Source organism: Colius striatus, unplaced genomic scaffold (assembly GCF_028858725.1).
Source record: "Colius striatus isolate bColStr4 unplaced genomic scaffold, bColStr4.1.hap1 scaffold_54, whole genome shotgun sequence".
Taxonomy (NCBI): Eukaryota; Metazoa; Chordata; class Aves; order Coliiformes; family Coliidae; genus Colius; species Colius striatus.
The window spans coordinates 157,710-177,496 of record NW_026908530.1 but is presented as its reverse complement, the minus strand read 5'-3'; the positions used below and the strand labels follow the sequence as shown (position 1 = coordinate 177,496).

General features: G+C 48.9%; 1 protein-coding gene across 1 annotated transcript; it reads right to left on the bottom strand.

Moving 5' to 3' along the window:
* Positions 1–9,594: 9,594 nt before the first annotated feature.
* Positions 9,595–18,867, bottom strand: LOC133629513 (immunoglobulin gamma-1 heavy chain-like). The gene is made up of 9 exons (XM_062020168.1): positions 18,810–18,867; positions 18,167–18,493; positions 18,006–18,024; positions 16,313–16,327; positions 12,493–12,509; positions 11,404–11,673; positions 10,744–10,806; positions 10,322–10,438; positions 9,595–9,762 (listed from the first exon to the last, which is right to left on the bottom strand). Exons 1-8 carry the CDS (start codon positions 18,865–18,867, stop codon positions 10,323–10,325), a joined length of 885 nt encoding a protein of 294 aa, XP_061876152.1. The 3' UTR covers positions 9,595–9,762; position 10,322.
* Between the last annotated feature and the right edge of the window lie 920 nt (positions 18,868–19,787).

The window sequence follows — 19,787 nt, the reverse complement described above, 5'->3', positions numbered from 1 at the left end:
CGCAGCTGGGGAAGGGTCACGAGAACCGGTGTGATGAGGAGAGGCTCAGGGAGCTGGGGATGCTGAGCCTAGAGGAGAGGAGGCTGAGAGGACACAGGATCACTCTCTACAGCTGCCTGAAGGGGGTTGTAGTGACCTGGGGGTCGAGCTCTTCTCATTTTTAGCTAGCAAAGTGGTACCTTTTGGAAGAAATCCTCATTTTCACCATCCAAAGTGAGAGTTTTCTCTTCCAAACCCTCATTTGGGGGCCCATACCCTCCTTTTTAGCTTCCATTGCCTTCTTTGGAGGCCTGAGCCTCCATCTTAAGCTTTCAAACCTCACTTGGTGACCCAAACCCTAATTTTTGCTCCCAAAGCCCGATTTTCAGCTTCCAGACCTTGGGTTTAGATTTCAAATCATCCTTTTCTACATCCAAACCATCATCTTTACTTTCCAAAGTCTCATTTTTGTGTTAAAACCCCCATTTTATGCTTCCTAACCCTCATGTCTTAGCTTCCAAACACTCAATTTTAGCTTCCAAATGCTCGTTTTGTGGCCCAGATGCTCATTTTTAGCTTCCAAAGCCTCTTTTTTGCCTTTTTCAACCTTATTGCTTGGATCCCAGCCCTCAAGGTTTTGATTCCAAAGTCTCACTTTGTGGCCCAAGTTCTTATTTTGGGTTTAAACTGTTCCTTTTCAGCTTTCAATCCCTCATTCTCGGGTCTCAACCTCAGTTTTTAGCATCCAAGGCCTCGTTTTTAGCTTTCCAAAGCATCCTATTGGGTAGATTTAGACCCAAACCCAGGTGTTATACACCTAAAAGAAGGATTTAGACCCTAAAAACTAGGCTTTAGGCCCAAAAAGTCAGGATTAAGACCCTTAAATCGGGAGCTTAGACCCAAAAAAGATGATTTAGACCCTAAAAGCTTGGGGTTAGACCCAAAAATGGGTCTACAACTGGGGGTTTAGATCCCAAAAATGAGGCTTTAGATCCTAAAAGCTAGACTTTAGATCAAAAAAACGAGGGTTTAGACCCCAAAACTAGGGTTTTAGCAATAAAAAAGAGGGTCTAGACCCTAAAACTAGGAGTTTAGACACCAAAAATGCATATTTAGATCCTGAAACCAGGGATTTAGTCCTAAAAATAAGGATACAGACCCTAAAACTGGGAGCTTAGACCTGGAAAACAAGGATTTACACCCTAACAACAGGGTTTAGTCCTAAAACCAAGGATCTAGACCCTAAATCTGGGACTTTACACACCAAAAAAAGGGATTTAGACCCTAAAACTGTGGGTTTAGACTAAAAAATGGGGATTGAGACCCTAAAAGAGGGGGTTTAGGCCGAAAACAAGGATTTAGACCTTAAAAACAAGACTTTAGGCCCAAAAAATGAGGATTTAGACCCTAAAACTGTGGGTTTAGACCCAAAAAATGAGGATTTAGATCCTAAATGTTTGGGGTTAGACCCAAAAATGGGTATACAACTGGGGGTTTTTTAGGTTCAAAAAGACCTGCTCCTTTTTAGCTTCCAAACCCTCATGCTAGGGCCCAGGTTTCTTTTCTTGTCTTCCAAAGCCTTGTATCTAGGTCCAAACTTCTGTTTTTAGCATTGAAAGCCTCGTTTTCAGCTTTCCAAAGCATCCCATTGGGTCAAACCCCCTCCTTTTGAGCTGCCAAGGCCTCCCCTTGGAGGGCACAAGCAGGAGCTGGGCAGATGCTGCCCCTGTGTGTCTCTGTGCCCGTGCGGCCGCTGCGTGCCGCGTCCCCTCACACCCCAGGCTGCACATGGGCAGTGCCTGGGGGTACCCAGGGAGGGCCTTGGGTGGCCGCCCCTGTGTCAGCGTGTGCCCGGCACCCCGTGTCCCGTCCCTGCCCACCACACAGCACACACCGGCCCCAGCCTCTCGCCCCCCGCCCTGCAGGGAGCCCTCAGCGCTGAGAAGGGCCCCTGAGCTCAGCCTTCTCCTCTGCAGGGCCACAGCAGCTCTGGCTGGGATCTCTGTGCTGTGTCAGTGCCCCACAGAGAGCACAGACACACTGAGGCACAGACAGTGCTGCTGGGCGGGGAAATGAGCCCTCAGTGCCCTTGGCTGGCCGTGGGGGGCTGAGAGCTTGAGCAAGGGCGAGACACGGAGTGGTGTGAGGGGGATCCCTCTGCTCTCAGCAGGGGCTGGGGCTGTGCAGGCTCACAGGGGACGGGCACAAAGGGGCAGGAACAGGGCGCTGGGCACCAGGCAGGGGCACAGCCCGGCTGCCCTGGCTCTGGTCTCACCCACAGCCCATCCTCTGGCCTCACAGCCCTCGCTCAGTTCTCCCTGAGGGCAGCAGAAACGCTGAGGGCTCCTGTGCAAATCCATCCCTGCACAGACACTGCTCTCTCCTGCTACACTCAGTGCAACTGAACCCCCCTCAACGTCCCGTTTCTGCTCTGTCGCCGCTTCCTCTCAGAGATGCAGCGAGAGAACAGAGCAGGGCAGGAGCAAGTCCTCAGCTGTTTGGTCTCTGCTGCACAAGTACCACAAAGACAAAGCCTGGACTACACTCCTTCCTTGAACCATCAGCCATCAGCAAAGGAAGACAGCTTCAGCCAGTCGGTGCACCCCTGCTATTACATCTGGGCACCAGAGACAGGACTCCAGTTTGGCAGCAAGAAACAGCTGCATTAGCTTATGGCAAGACCCTCCCCAGAAACGTGACACAGAGATGTCAGGACACACGGCAGGCTACAGGAATGGCAGCCTTGGTGGTGACCTGCTGATCTGTGCTGATCCACCTGCTCATACACAGAGAGAAAGGGAACTGTCCTCAAGAAATAAAACCCCATCTGCCAGAGATCAATGCTGTAACCATGGCTCACAGAAATGCCACCATGAAGTACTCGGGTCACTGGGCCAGTTCAAGGAACGCAGCATTTGCTCTGGCACACCACGCTGGGGAGGGGGCTCAGGATGAGGAGGGAACCCCAAAACACCCCAAAAGTCTTCGACACCCCCCAAGAATCTTCAAGGACTCAAACAACCCCAAAAGGCCTAAAAATGTCACAACTCCCCTCTCCAAAGGCTCCCACATCCTCCCAGTTTATCCCTCAGTAGCCTCCTCTCAGTAGCTCCCAGAAGTCCCAAATCCCTCCCCAGGAACCCCCAGTTCACCCCTAGAGGTCCCCAGTAGCTCCCAGTGACTCCCAGTTCTCCTCACTGCAGCCCCTTGTGCCTCAATGAGCCGTCCAGTAATACCCCGTAGCTCCCAGTTCACACCCAGTAACTCCCAGTACTTCCCAGTGCCTCCCAGTAGCCACACAGTTCACCCCTCAGAAGTCCCAAACAGCTCCTCAGCAACTGCTCCAGCGTGGCTCCTTCCCACGGGCTGCAGCTCCTCACCAACTGCTCCAGCCTGGGGCCTGCCATGGGGGCAGCTCCTCACACCCTGCCCCAGCGGGGGTCACCCACCGCCACAACAGTCCCACGGGGACACACTGCTCCAGCCCGGGGCCCTCCCAGGCTCACAAGCGCTGACACAAACCTGCTCTGCACGGCCACCTCCCCACAGGCTCCCAGCTGCTGCCAGGAGCTCGCTCCACGATGAGCTTCCAGCACAGCCACAGCCTCCTGCAGCCCACGCCAGCGGGGCACGAGCAAGGGCTCCGCGCGGGGCACGCTGGGAAGCCGAGGCCCCGCCCCCTCCGCCGCACGCCGCCTCTCCCCGGGCGCCGCCCCACAACTACAGCTCCCGGCACGCACCGCGGCTCCCGCCCGCGGCTTTGGGCGGCAGCGACGCGCTGGGGGTGATGGGAAATGGAGGCTGCGGGGCGCCAACGAGCCTCCGCACCTCCCGCTTTTAGGGTCTTTATCCCAGTTCTGCAGATTAAACCCCTGGTTTTAGGGTCTAAATCCTTGTATTTGGGGTCTAAACACCCAGTGTTAGAGTCTAAGTCCTGGTTTTTGGTCTGAACTCCCTGTTTTAGGGTCTAAATCTCCTTTTTTTGGGTCTAAACCCACAGTTTTAGGGTCTAAATCCAGATTTTTGTGGCCTAAAGTCTAGTTTTTAGGGTCTGAATCCTTGTTTTGAGGTCTATACCACCTGGTTTTGGGTCTAAATCCTCGTATTTGCTGTCTAAACTCCCAGTTTTAGGATCTGGATCCTCTTTTATGGCTAAAACCCTAGTTTTAGGGTCTAAATCCTCATTTTTGGGGTCTAAACCCTCGGTTTTAGCACCTAAATCCCCTTATTTTGGTGTCTTAACTCCCAGTTTTAGGGTCTGGATCCTCGTTTTTAGGACTAACACCCTGGTTTTAGGGTCTAAATCCTTGTATTTTGGGTCTAAAGACCCAGCGTTAGGTCTAAGTCCTGGTTTTCAGTCTAAACTCCCTGGTTTAGGGTCTAAATCTCCTTTTTTGGGTCTAAACCCACAGTTTTAGGGTCTAAATCCTCATTTTTGGGGCCTAAAGTCTTGTTTTTAGGGTCTGAATCATTTTTTTGAGGTCTATACCACCTGGTTTTGGGTCTAAATCCTCATTTTTGCTGTCTAAACTCCCGGTTTTAGGGTCTGGATCCTCGTTTTTACAACTATATCCCTGCTTTTAGGGTCTAAATCCTTATTTTGGGCATCTAAACAACCAGTTTTAGCGTCTAAATCCTCTTTTTCAGTATAAATCCTACTGTTTAAGGGTCTAAAGCCTTATTTTAATGCCAAAACTCCTAGTTTTAGGGACTAAATTCTCTGTTTTGGTCAAACCCCCCTGTTTTAAGGTCTATCTATACCACCTAAATCCCTAGTTTCAGGGTCTAAATCCTTCTATTTGGGGATCTAAACCCACTGTTTTAGGGTCTAAACCCTCATTTTTGGAGTCTAAAGTCTAGATTTTAGGGTCTAAAGCCTTGTTTTGGGATCTAAACCCCCAGTTGTATACCCATTTTTGGATCTAACCCCAAACTTTTAGGATCTAAAGCCTCGTTTTTTGGGTCTAAACCCACAGTTTTAGGGTCTAAATCCTCATTTTTTGGGCCTAAAGTCTTGTTTTTAAGGGGTAAATCCTTGTTTTCGGTCTAGTCCCCCTCTTTTATGCTCTCAATCTCCATTTTTTAGTCTAAACTGACACTTTTGGGGTCTAAATCCTCTTTTTTGGTGCCCGTGCAGAGCAGGTTTGTGTCAGCGCTTGTGAGCCTGGGAGGGCCCCGGGCTGGAGCGGTCTGTCCCCGTGGGACTGTTGTGGCGGTGGGTGACCCCCACTGGGGCAGGGTGTGAAGAGCTGCCCCCATGGCAGGCCCCAGGCTGGAGCAGTCGGTGAGGAGCTGCAGCCCGTGGGAAGGAGCCACGCTGGAGCAGTTGGGGAGGGACTGTCTCCCGTGGGAGGGAGCCCACAGTGCAGCAGTGGGAAGCGTGAGGAGGCCTCTCCCTGAGCAGCAGCGGCGGCAAAGTCCATCTGCGATGAACTGAGCACAACCCCCATGGTCTGCGCTGCTGGGGGGAAGGAAGGGGAGTCGTGGGCAGAGGAGGGGTGGGGGGAGGGGTTTTCCAGGCGTTTTTATTTCTCATTTCCTTGCTCTTCTTTTGTAATAATCAAACCTTTTCTCCCCAAGTTGAGTCTGTTTTGCCTGTGACGCTCATTGCTGAGTGACCTCTCTGTCCTTAACTCACAAGTGCTTTGTTATATTTCCCTCTCTCTCCAGTTTAGGAGGGGGAGTGATTTAATGACTGGGTGGACATCAGGCTAAACCACCACAAGTAGAAGCACAATTAAAAATTTCCTGATGTTGGTAAAATTTAACAGCACTTGAAATGCTATTGAGAGTGGAATGTAAACCAGCTCATCTTATCTAAAACATGATGTTGTCTTTATGCAGTGTCGTGGTTTAGGCCCATCAGGGAACAAAGACCACGATTAGCCCCGAGTACCCAAGTGGCTGAGAATTGCTCAAGGGCAGGGAGAGCTTAATTGCCGCTTAAAGTTCAGGACAAAGCAGACCAGGCCACTCGGTTTGGGGAAGAAAACAGAGAAACAATTTAATGCAACATCAACTAAAACATACCCCCAAAAACCCAAAACATAACCAAAATGAAACAACACAGAGCAATACATCAATGAAGAGTCCAACCAGCCTTTTGAAGAACACCTTCTTGCCACCCCTCCCCTCTTCCCGGGCTCAGAGCCCTGATCCCGGGGCTTTTACCTTGTCCCCCCCTGAACGGTTCGGGGGGGCAGGCAGTGGGGGTTTCAGTCAGTCTGTTGCCGATAGCTTCTGCCGTTTGTCCCTCCTCAGGACGGGTGAACTCCACACCAGCCCTCCCTGCGAGTCCGTGGGGTAACTCACACGCATGGCAGCCCTGCACGGGCTGCTCCGATGCCCACTGACTCCAAAGGCTGCAGCTCGTCTCTGCCTCTCGTGTGGGGCTGCTCTGCGGCGTGCAGGCTCTCCAGCACGGGCTGGGCCATGGCCCCTCCCCACACAGTCCCTCTCCCGTCCGGGCTCACTCACACGGAGCTGCTGGGAACTCTCGGTCCTGCCATGGATCTCCATAGGCTGCAGGGGCACAGCTGCATTCTCGCCACGGCTTGCAGAGGGGTCTCTGGACTGTTGCTTCTCTTTCCTTCCTCCTTCTCTGGCTGAAGGGTCCACGTGGTCGCCTCCATCTCGTGTCACTCTTACACCTCCTGCCTCGCATTCCAAATTCCCGTCCCCTAAATAGTGCTGGCAGAGGCGCCAGATTGGCCCAGCCGGGCTGGAGGTGGGTGTGAACCCAGGAGCCGGGGGAGAGTCCGCAAACTCTTTCTCGGGTCTTCACTGCAACCCGCTCCCCCTGGTACTAAGCCAAAAGCTGCTCCTTGCTAAACCAGAACATGCAGTGTCCAGAAGAAGAGATTTTTCAGAAGTTAGCAAAGTAGTTTAGATTTTAACTTGAAATCTAGATGTCATCACCATTATAATGGACTATTATACAGGAAATCAAAGTAACTTTCTGAGCAGCTTGGCTATAGAAGTTACTCTACAGTTCAACTAAATCTAGCAGAGAAATAACCATGATGATATTTAGACAAAAATGAAAGTCTTTCAGACATAATAAAAAGTAAAACCCAAGTCTATACAACTAGTTGAAGCCTGCAACAAAATGACTTGAACTTGCAGAAAGCTGTCATGTCAGAATTTGATTAAGGATTGTAAATATTGCCATTTTGTGTCAATAAAGATGCTGATTGTGAAACTGGTTCCTTAAGCTCTCTCTTCAAAATGCTGTTGTATTGCAGTAGATGTACTAAGACACAGAAATACTCAGGAAAACTAAAGCAATTAAGCAAATAACTGTATTCTCCTCCACATACTTAGTGGGGAAAGGTGTATTATGTGCTCTCCCCACCTTGAACAACCTGACTGACACTGGAATGCTTTTAAGAGGTGAATTAGTCTACATGTTGGGCCAAGGAATCTCAAAAGCTTTTGCACTGGTTCTGATCCTGAACACCCTAAGGATGCCAGGATCTTGAACTTAGAAGCTGCTAAGAGCTTTATCTGCCACATTACAACAGACTTCTGGATATTTTAAGTTTGTCTCTCCTTTTCATGTCTTCCAAGATGCCAAACAAGATTTAGACCCTTCTTTGTCATTTGACATCCATGGCAGTCCTGCAACAGCAGCTGCAATGCTAAAAGCCCACGGTCCCCCTGAGATGCTGTGACTCACCTGCTGTATCATCTCTTTGCATCTCATTTGGACTCCTGAGAACTATCCAGGAAAATGTCATTCCATGGTTTTCATGGAGACACAGAAATGGTACTCCCAATCTGAGTCTTGCCTGAGAGATTGCAAAGTGTGGAGTGCAAGATAAAAAGGTTCAGGGTGACACCGCAAAATCATGATCAAAACAATCTGCTAGTGAATGGCTTCCCCTGATACACAGTATGGTTGTAGGATGAACTAAAGTATTATGCTGGTTTTGAGTTTGTCATGCACATTTCACTTCTCTTCATACAGTGAGGGTCATCTAGGTGTGTGTAGGGACTGACTAACCTGGAAAAGCTTAATTAAACTGACCTTGCTATGCACTCTGTAGAAGCTGTCTTAAAGCCATCAGTAGAACAGTCAAGATATGAAAAACCTTATTTCCCCTTCAGGATGTGGTTAACTTGTTTTTCAAACAAAGGGGGATTTAGTCTTGCCTGGTGTAACTTAGTCATAAGGTTGACCACAGCATCCTGTCTGTTGCTAGCGAGAGAAAATGAGTCGGGGGATGTGTATGTTGGGGTCTTTTGAATAATAACCAAGTTGCTATGGAAACTATTTTTCCATCACACCACCTTACATTAATTCCTCTTGGCCTGTTCCTAGTATCAATGAGTGGAAAAAAACAGGATGCTTTTTTTTTTCTGAAATGTGCATTTTCCTTCCTCATACTCATATCAAACTGTCTTTTAACTGATTGCTCTAGACATGTGCCTTTCTGTTACCATGCAAAAGAAAGATGCATCAGAAAGTCCAGACCTCATTTGAATTTCTATTCTGACTGATCATTAGGTCAGTTGTGTTTCAGCAATTTCCATCTCAAAGTCATAAGAAAAAGCACAGAACAAACCACAGCATTTAGGCTTAGTAAAGCTTTCTTTTGGTCACCACTTCTGTAGCCTAAACTGCTGTGTGCCACACATTTTGCAGAAGAAATGCAGGTTTAATAAAGAAACACTTCCTTGGCTGAACATTATCTGGTTGAATTGAATCACTTCACATCCAACACAGGTCTCATCTACACTATAAAATTGCTGATGCTAAAGCTATCTAAAAATCATTAAAGCTATAAATAGCATCTACTCTGCCTGAATTCTCTCAGCAGTAATACATCAATAACGCAACATGCCTGTAAATGCTGTTTTTAAAGGGTCATATATCTATGAGGACTGGATTTTTCAAAGCTATTGAAGTGATGCAGAGCTTTATACTAACATGTACTAATAAACCTTATACTAACTTATCGCAATAGTATCAAGCTTATTTTTTCAGACAAAATAAATTCACACAGGAGCTGTAAAAAGGTCGTGGTTATCTCCTCACACAACACCTCCCGGGTCCTCCAACTTCCTTGAGGGCAGAAACCGGTTCTGCAAGGGGCCAAGTGATATCTGAAGTTGCCCAAAGATCAGGGGTGAGAAAGCCTCAGGACTTATCAGCCTTCATCTCCCGAGGCCCCAAAGACCATCACCGGGAGACACCACGCAAAGGAAAGGAAGAAAAGACCTAATTTACATGCCAAATCGGGGACAGGTTGTGTCTTTGTCTAGGTGGATAATGTCATCATATGATTTTGTGACTTTGTAACAAATATAAGTCAAGCAAGTTGCCCAGTCGGGTGGGCAAGTTTATACACCCCCTGCCCGCACCGTGCCGAATAAACATCCTTCCTTATCACTCTTGGAGTGACAGAGTCTGTTTCCGCAAGTCAGAAGCAGGTTGGATGCTTCTGTGTAGAAGTGAGAACAGTGGCGTGATCAACTTCTACTTAGCAGGGGGTTAAGAAAAAATACAGTCTCCTCAGTCCACAGAGAAAAAGAAACAGCAAAAGCAGCTACAAGTCTTGAAATGAAATCCACTGGCCAGGCAGGACTCGGCAGTATGGAAGGTCTGAAGGGGAGGGTGCTCTGTTGTCTTCTGCGTGGTTGTTGTCAGTAGATTTGACGTTGGCCGTTTGACCCGTTGTGCTGCTGGGACAAGCTCTCCAGCTGCTCTTCACAGTGCTGCTGCCTTGTTTCCACATCGGCCCTTTAATGCAACCGGGGCTACATGCCATTGTCTGACAGCTGTGAGATCAAGACAGGTAGACACTCACAAAGCTTAACCTGGACTATCTTTTGTGTCTCTTTGTATACCTTAATTTAAAAAGCCTCCCCTCTCCTCTCTCTTCTCCCACTACTTCACATGTCAGTGTTTTCAGAGCCTTGCTTTTAACCCCTTATTTGTGTTCATTTTTCTCCAGGCTTTGTGCTCTACCACTTGAAATAGTCAGTGAGATCTCTCTCAGGCACTTCTGGTAATACCTGAGTTGTTCTGGCAAAGAAAGTTTGCTGCAAAGAAAATTTGGGTACCAGACAGCAAGAACTGAGCTTTGGATATGAAAGGGGCTGTTTTCTTGGTGGTTTGGGAGTGACAATGGGACGATTTTCAGGTGGATTTTTTTGGTTGTTGTTGGGGATGAGGTTTAGATAAGCATTGTGCTTTTTCCCAGAAACCTACAAGAGTTATTTAAAGGGAGCAGGAGCAGGTGAACAGGTGTAATGACAGAGAACTACAAAAAGACAAGGGGTCATTCCTGGCATGAGCTTCCAGTTTTTCTATAGATCAAGCTATGTGCTTCCTTACCTCAGAAAAGAAACAGCTTGATGCTCACGAGTGCATTGAAGGCAATACTTTTTGCCAGCAGGACTCTCAAGCCCAACACAGTCACAGAGAGCATGTTTGTTTTCTCCCCTTCAGCATCTGTTCAGTGATAAAGATGAGAGAGATCATGGTCTAGATTTGGATATTGTGACACTGTCAGAAAGTGGGAAAAAAACCAAACCCAAAGGTTATCGATTCAGGGGAAGATGATAGAGATACATGACAACAACATGGGAGGAGGATGTCTGTCTACACTGGGTTTTGCTTTATGATGCTTGTCTACTGCTAAACCAGCTGCCTTTTAAAGCAGCTGTATTTTGATTCCCCTACCCCTGAGAAAATAGATTTGCATGCATTTACCACCAACATTGTCATGTATCTTCACAATCTATTAGGTAACTAACCTCGCATAGAGATGTCTGTGGTGTTGCAAATGTTCCCTGTTACTGATTCTTCAGCCTCCTTTTCTGTAGCATGATAATAAAAAAATGTTACAAATGATAGTCACATTTTTAAAAGGATTAAACAAAATGTTCACATGACCCTTCCCATAGGAACACGTGGGCAGTACAGCCTGAGGCTCCGCTGCCCACTCACTAATTCTAAGATTAATGAAGAGGAGGAGATTTCTCCATGCATTTGCAGAAAACAGAAGAATTATTGAATTGCTTTGGGTTTAGTGTTTGAATGAGTAAAAAAATCAACCCCCTTTTTCAAGAAAAAGAAACAAAATCCCACCACTGTAACTTTTTGCTGTGTTTACAAAGGCTATTTCGGGCTGTGCCAAGATGTTTGCTTCCAGGGGAAACTATTTAGTCATAACTAAATGTGCATTTTTAAAAAAGATTGTGCCTTACTTTTCTCCCAAAAAAAGTAACTCCAAGTTGTTAAACAGTTCAGATTGTTTATGCTTTTAAACATCTGTCATCTCCACTTGCTCATGTACCAGATGTCTTCCCCATTTCTGCTGGTTACCCAGCACAGCACTCACTAGCAGGAGAAACAGCAAGCATCAGAAGATGCTGCCTCCAGAAATAAGTTGCAGCTGTACCACAAAACTGTACCTAGCAATGTTTCTTTGCCATCGTGTTTGGCTGTGCAAGCCACCTCTGTGCCTTTTGTTGCACTGACCACCTTAATGGTATCGTACAACCCTTCTGATGTCAAAACGGGTGTATTTTGCTCATATATGACTTCATTAGAGGACACCTCCAAGATGACATTCTTTGTATAGAACTTCCTTGCCAAACAAGCTACTTTCTCGGTGTTGCCATCTTCTTCCAGTTTCTTTGACTTCATCACAATGACTTGTGGGTCAGAACTCCTTATGTTGTCTGTAAAAAAAATAAAGCATTGTTTGGGCATGATTTGGTTTGATTGCCAACTTGTCTGAGGTGCTGTCACTTAAAGTTCATATATACTCCAGCTGTGACTAATTCCTGGCTTTATCAATGACTAACTGCCTTTTCTTCCTCATTATTTCTTACTGCTGCTTCTAAAAGATCAGATCAAAGGCAGAGAGTAGGGGTTTTTATGGGAGCTTTCAGTTCACAGGATTCTAAGCCTCCTTTTTTCCAAAGCTCATTCTTTATTTATAAGTAAAGGACTTGCAAACCAGAAGAGAACATTTATTTATTCCCTTCCAAGAGTCAAATTATACCGCTTTCTCAACAATTTAATTCCTAAAAATAACACTTTGATCAAGGACTGTCTTGCATATTCCAGAGACATAGGAGAATAACTGGTTTTCCTTAACTCTCCCTCCCCTCCCCCAAATCTTCTCCTGATGTGGCTAAAAGGTTTAACCACAGCAAGAGTAACAGGACAAAGAGATGTCAGTTTGTTGCTTCACTATTGTGCAAAGTTACCCCAATGAATGACATTGCAGAAATGAAGTGCTGCTGCTGGACTGGGGTCAAGGTTGATCTTTTCTAGAACAAATGCTCAGATGCAAGAACGACTTTTGTCTCTAAGATGGGGAAGTAGGAGAGAAGCAATCAGAAGTCTGTGAATTGTGGATCTCCACTTCTCCAGGAGTTCCTGACAAGGTCAAGAACTTTCAGCTATGGGGAAAGTTTTCCTCACTAGACATTGCACGTGCTGTGAGCTATTCCGACACATCAGGAGACAATGAAAAAGAGTAATACTGGTACTTGGTTCAACAAAAATTCTTTTGCTTGTTCTGAAAAGTGTGACCTTTCTCATCCATCTGCTGTGACATATTGTTTGTTCCACAGCTCCAGGGGCAGTTAGAAGTATAATGCAGAATTGGTATAATAAACTGATTTGAAGGGAAGAACAACCCGAGGCCAATGAACTTCTGATGTCCATGGACAAATCTTCTTACAAGCTTCCTTAAATTAGTGTAATAACCTTCAGAGGTAATGTTTTAGTGTTAAGAAACCAACAAACTTCAAGGCATGACAAATGTGCCCGAGCATTGGAGCTTTGAAAGAGCTTAAAAGATGCTGATAAGCTTTCAGAGGATTTGAAATCCCTGCTCTCTCATCTTTCCAAAGAGTTACTCTGAAACTTTTATATACTTTTCTTTTTCAGTTTCGAAGGCATTTTAGAGTTCAGTTCCCAATTCCAAGCAACACACACGAATGATAAAGGTTTCACAACTGCAGAAGCCTTAATTTCAACTACACAGCAGCAGCCTTCTCAAGGAATTTCTTATGACATACAAGTAATGAAACATGATTGCTTAAACTTGAAAGAGATGTCTTTTCAGGAAACAGTGGTCTCAAAATAATTCAGTAGCCAACAAATCATTGTGATTTCTTGAAAAATAAAATATCTTTGCCCTCAGATCATAGATGGAGAAACCAGGCTGGTTCCACATACAAATGTCAGGACAAGATTAGCAACATGAATTTTGATAAAATCAAGAAACTGAAGGGAATCATCCAGCGTGCTTCCTTGCCAGACAGAGCTCAGCTTATGAAGGCTGGTTAGACAGACAAGAAAAGATTTACATGTCCAGCTTGTCAGGAGCATGCTGATGGATCTCTTTGCTAAAAAGAGGTGCATTAGGCTTTGAATTTTGCATGGCATCTGCCTTGCAGGGTGGTCAAAAGATCTTTCAGGTGTAACATTTTTCTCAATACAGGACACTTTTTTAAGGTTTGATCAAGGGGCTCTGATTTTCTTCTTTTTCCACATTTTCTTCCAAAACTGGAAAGGGAAAAACAATAATGAAATAGTTCAATGATTTCAAAGTGAGGACAGAATTTCCAGCTTCTACCTTTCATCCACCTTTTAGAAACCCTTTGAGCTCTATTCCCAGGATAAACAGAAATATTAAAAGAATGTTGCATTTGCCTCCTTAATCATTTCAGTCACTCAGCTTCTTTTTTCCCCAAAATATGTTGCCTTTTTTCCTCCTCTAGGTTTTTGTACAGGACCCTATGCTGTTTATATCATTGTGGTAACCCAGCCACCACAGTGATAGATTTCATTGCAAAAAACTGTCACTTCCTGCTTCTTTACTACTCAGAATTTGGATTCTAGTCATGTGACTTCTTGAGTGGTTTCTGATGCAATACACCACATAAAGAAATGTGATATCAGTAAATAGTGAAGAAACATGAAAATCCAGCACTTTTAGTGCTATCTCAAAGCATTTATGACAATCTGCTTCACCTTGAACCTGGTTTCAGTTCTCAGGAGTTTATCTGAGCTCTTATCTGGGCTCTAAAAGTTGGTGTCTGAGGGTCATTTAGTGCCTTAGAAAGTCTTTATGCTGGTTTGAGACAAGGAAGCAGGCAAAATGATTGTTCATAAACACAGACTTATTGTGCACTGTTTGAGCTCAGGATCCAGAGAGGAGAAGACAATGCAGAAAAGCAGGACTGGAGCCCTCGACTTCAGGAAAGCAGAATCTGGGCTCTCCTGCTTAGAAAAATCCCATAGGTTATGGCCTTGGAACGAAGAGGGCCCTGGAACTGCTTGATTTTCAGAGATTAACTCCTCCAAGTTCAAGAATGTTTCATCTTGACGATGCAGCAAATGAAGAAACTTTCAAGAACATCTGTGGACCAGTTGCCCCAATCTTAACAATTTCTAACTACTTTCATTCTAAATTTCCTAACTCTTTCTGGACTTTCCAGTATTTATGGTCTCAAAACCTGTTTTCATGGGAAATGACAAACATCACATTTATGAATTGTTAAAACATTACTTTGGATTAGCTGACAGTGGTTTGATGGAATCTGCCTTGATGTGCTAAAGCTGCTTATGCACTCAGGTATCTGATTTTTACTATCTCTTGAGTTATTTTTATAAGGGTTTTGGAAGGATTTTCCCAATTACTCCAGCACCTTTTTTTGTTTCTCAGTTTCTTTGCTCTTGTGAGCTAGATTATTTGACCACAGTGTTGGCTATTCTGTGGGCTATTATTTATTTACCTAAGCCCTTGGCTGAGCTTGAAGGGGGAAATATCTAGTTATGACTGACCAAAGCTGGCTTTTTAATTGGATCATGGAGCAGTCTCTGCATCTTCACACCCAGTTCTAAGACACAAAACGAAACAGCATTACTTCATCCTATTCACAAATCAGTGACTCCCCACTGATACAGTGGTTCCCCACTGGATTACTCCGTGTTTATTTGCATTACTGTTGTAATTACTCTTTATTGTGTTTAAGTGTTTTCTCCTCCTTATTCCCTCATTCCTCCCAGGAAAATGTTGAGATGTCTGATGTGATACTTTCAGTCTTTTGAAATGTTGGCAGAAGAAAGAGAACAAGCTCTAAATGCCTCCTGTAACAGACCTGGGTACATCCAGGTGCCTCTCTCACAGCCTTTGCCTGCTGCCAAGTCTTCCCAGAGCAGTGAGAACACACACAGTTTTTCACTGGGCTCTCAGATGCAATTGAACAGCCTTTTCCCTTTGGGTGGCCACAGGAACACACTTGCCATCACAGCCTCCCACAAGTTGTTGCAGTACCTCTATGCCCCTTGCCAGGAAAGTCAGCTCAGAGAGGTGTAGCAAGTGCCTTGCCTTGAGGCCAGCAACAACCATCCATGATGGATTTAACCCCCCTCTTTCCAGGTCTGCTCTGGCCCTGCACTCTGCCCTTTTCAGCCCTCTGCTGCCCTGCAAGCACTCTGCCCTTTTCAGTCCTCTGCTGCTGCAGAAACAGGGTAGTGAAGTGACACCCTGTTTCCATGGGGCACCAGAAACCATGGTGTCTCTTTCCCCAAGATGTTGTTTGCTGATGACTCCATCAGCCTCCCACACAATCAGTTCCTTCATCTTGCTCAGAGGCCACCTGGCCAGTGTCTGTCTGCTTCAGTGAGGAGCAACAAACTGTGATCACTCCAAGGAGCAAAGACTGGAGTGATGCTGGTGTAGCATCAGACACTGGACTGGTAGGAGAACTAAATGGTTCTCTGTGAACTCAGCAGAAAAAGTTTAGCAGAGAAATAGAGCTGGCACCAGGAAGGAGGCAACACCTTCCCCTCTTCTGTGTCAGACAGGAGCTTTTTCTGATTTTCCCATTCAAAACAGTAAGTGCATCTGAAGGACAAAGCCCTTTCTTTCCCAAGCTGGGATGGTGAGGAATCCACTCTCCTGCCCCTGGAATGGCTCTGAATGAGCACAGCAAGGACAAGGACCTCTCACAGGCAAGTAGGGAACAACTACACTGCCCTCCTGAAACCTGTTTTTTTTAAGATGGGCTGCAGTGCCCCATGAGCAGTTTCCAGCCCCAGTTACACCACCAGCCCACAAGATGAGTGAGCAGCAGGTTGGTGCATCCCCATCCCACCTCTGCAGAGGCTGGTCAGATGTCCAACACTGCTGTGCCCTGCAGGGATGGCAGGAAGGGAGCCAGGGGCAGGTCAGGCTGCAGCAGCCAGCACAGCTCCACAGAGCCCTGCAGAGCACAGGGGCAAGCTCAGTTCCCAGGAAACATCAACCCTTTCACTTACCTGTGATGGAGAACATCACCACACACACGGCAGCACACGTGGCCAGAGCCGCTCGCTGTTGCCTCTCTGCCCGCAGATCAGCTCTGCCCACATCTTCCCTGCCTCAGCTTTGGTCACTGTACTCACCCCAGGCAGTGCTACAGGCTGGGACAGAGAGGCTGGAAAGCTGCTCAGAGGGAAAAGACATGAGTGTTAATTGGCAGCAGCTGAACATGAGCCAGCGGTGTGCCCAGGTGCCCAAAAACGCCAATAGATTCCAGGCTTGGGTCAGAAATAGTGTGGCCAGCAGAACCAGTGATGGAGGTAACGCCTCTGTGAAGAACAGATTTGAGAAGGGAGGTTGTTGGTCAGTTGCAAAACTGCAGCAGCCACAGGGAGGGAGAATGTGAAAACATCTGGGCAGACCCCAAGGTCAGTGGAGAAGGAGGGGGAGGAGGGTGCTTAGGCACTGGAAGAAAGACTCCTCTGTGATATGTGGTGAGGACCATGGTGAGGCAGCTGTGCCCCTGCAGTCCATGAGGTCCTCAGGGAGCAGAGACCCACTGGCAGCCCGTGGAGGAGCCCAGGCCGCAGCGGGTGGATGCCTGCAGGAGGCTGTGGCTGTGCTGGAAGCTCATCGTGGAGCGAGCTCCTGGCAGCAGCTGGGAGCCTGTGGGGGAGGTGCCCGTGCAGAGCAGGTTTGTGTCAGCGCTTGTGAGCCTGGGAGGGCCCCGGGCTGGAGCAGTGTGTCCCTATGGGACTGTTCTCCCGGTGGGTGACCCCCGCTGGGGCAGGGTGTGAGGAGCTGCCCCCATGGCAGGCCCCAGGCTGGAGCAGTTGGTGAGGAGCTGCAGCCCGTGGGAAGGAGCCACGCTGGAGCAGTTGGGGAGGGACTGTCTCCCGTGGGAGGGACCCCACAGTGCAGCAGTGGGAAGCGTGAGGAGGCCTCTCCCTGAGCAGCAGCAGCGGCAAAGTCCATCTGTGATGAACTGAGCACAAGCCCCATGGTCTGCGCTGCTGGGGGGAAGGAAGGGGAGTCCTGGGCAGAGGAGGGGTTGGGGGAGGGGGTTTTCAGACGGTTTTATTTCTCATCTCCCTGCTCCTCTTTTGTAATAATCAAACCTTTTTCTCCCCAAGTTGAGTCTGTTTTGCCCGTGACGCTCACTGCTGAGTGAGCTCTCTGTCCTTAACTCACAAGTGCTTTGTTATATTTCTCTCTCTTTCCTGTCCCATTTAGGAGGGGGAGTGATTTAATGACTTGGTGGACACTGGTCTAAACTACCACAACTCACCTGGCAGCAAAACCTCTCTGGGCAAATAGAGATGTGCTGTAGGGCCACCCCAAGTTTCCTCTGGAGCAGCACTGCACGCCGTTGCTGCTGGGATTCTGAAGATGGCCCCACAGCTCTCAAGTTGTCCCTTGCTCCTGTTACAGTCTCAGATCTGGGAAAAAAAAGCACAAATTCCCTATTCTGCTCCAAAGCTTCCAAATGACACTGTATTTCCCTCATTTTCTCTACCCAGTCCTCAGGCAGCTAAGTTGTGGGCTAGACTGAGTGAGCCTGAGCCATGCCCAAAACCACAGCAAGGCTATTTACAGACCCCACCAGCTGGGCCATGGCTGGGTGGGAACCAAAGCTAACAGCAAAAACTGTTTACAAAGGCAAAAAGGTTATGGAGTGTGACAGGGGTAAGGATCAGCCTGAGACATGGGGAGATGGCAATCAGAAGGGTCAGGACAGAAAGGGACAAAACCAACTGAAATGACCCTTTCAGAATCAACACTGGAAAACTGATGCTGTAACTACACAACTCTCCGGGGAGCAGCACTGAAAAAGTGTGGGAATAGTCCCCAGTTTTGAGGCCCAGAGTTGGGGCAGTGCCAGGAGGTTTCTGATAAAACTCATTTACATTTCCCGTCCCTGTGTGTGCGAACAGCACAGAAGTAGCGGGCAGAGTCCTGTGGGCTCAGGGCACTTAGAGACAGAGCTGTCCTAAACCGGGAATTGTCCCGGGACACAGAGGCTCGACCATTCACTGCCGGTGCACGTTGAATCAGTGATGAACTAGGAGAGATAAAGGACACCCACTCCAGCCTGCCTCCGGGTGCCTGACGGTACCATCTTATTGCGTATGTCCCGAAGTTGAAGCCGTGTCCGCGGCAGAAGAGGAGCACGGAGTCCCCGGGCGCTCGCTGCCCTCCGCCGGCCTCCACCAGCCTCAGCTGCGCCCACACGCCTGCGGACGGACGGACGGACGGACGGAGAGCGCGGGCACCGGGCACGGCGCGCCCACGGCCCGAGGACGGGCACCCGCCGGCCCAGCGCCCCCCGCCCGGCCCGGACACAGCCGCAACAGCGGGGCAAGCCCCGCACCCGAACCCTCCCGAACCCTCCTCTTCCCTCTCTCCTTCTCACTTTCCCTCGCCCTCTCCCAGCTTCTCCTTCTCTCTCCACCCGTCCCTCTCCCTGTTCTCCCCCTCCCTGTCCCCCTCCCTCCCGCTGCCGCTGCCCCCGCCCCGGGCTCGCCGCCCTCCCCGCCCGCCGCCTCTCACCTGCCGGCCCCAAGGCCAAGCCCAAGCCCAGCAGCCACGGTCCCGGCCCGGCCGCCATCGGCGGAACAAGGGCCCGGCGGGGCCGCACACGAGCCGAGCGGAGCCGAGCTCGGGCCCGCCGCTGCCCGCCCCGTCGCCTCGGCCCCTCGTCGCCACAGCGCCCGCGCCTCTGCCCGAAGCCCGCACAGCCGCCCCGGCCCGGCCCCCCGGCGACAGGGCCCCTCCGCGCAGGAGAAGGGGCGGCGCCACAGCACCGGCGCGGGCTGGCCCCCTGCTCGGCCCCAGCGCTCCTGCGCACACGCTCAGCCCCTGCCGAACGGTGCTGGCGAGCTTCAGAGCTGCAGGAAACGAGGGGACGGTGCCGCAGATGACCCGACGGCATCAAAAGGCTGCTCCGTTCGATCGGCGCTAAGAGCCGCGGCAGAGATGTGGCGGGGGGAGACGTGCGGGAACGGACAGCATTTGCCTTCAGCACATGTGCAGGTGACAGCGCTCTGCAACGAGCGGCTGATCCAGCGCAGGGTTGTGCTGCTGATAGCCTGAGGCACCTCAGCCGGCTGCAGCAGCGGGCTGCCAGCAGCCTCACAGAGCTCAACAAGCACTTAGGACACATTGCTGCACCGGGAGCAGAACAGCCCTAAGCACCAGGACAGTCCATGCTCACCCAGCTGGAAATAGCTCTGCAGAGAAACACCTCGGGGTTGTGGTGGACACCAAAGTTTCCGTGAGCCAGCAACGTGCCCTGGCGGCAAGGGCAGCCAGCGGCATCATGGGCTTCTCCTCTCTCTACTCCTCCCTCTCCTCCCCGCCTGCGCGCCACCAACAGCCCTGCGCAACGGACGGGCTGTCAGCCGGCAGCGGCAACTCGCAGGTGTCTCCCCGTGCCCCGCACCCCCAGCCCGCCCTGGCCCCGCTCCCATCCCCTGCCTGCAGGGATCGAGGCACGGTGCTTAAACGATCCTATACACTGCTGTTGCT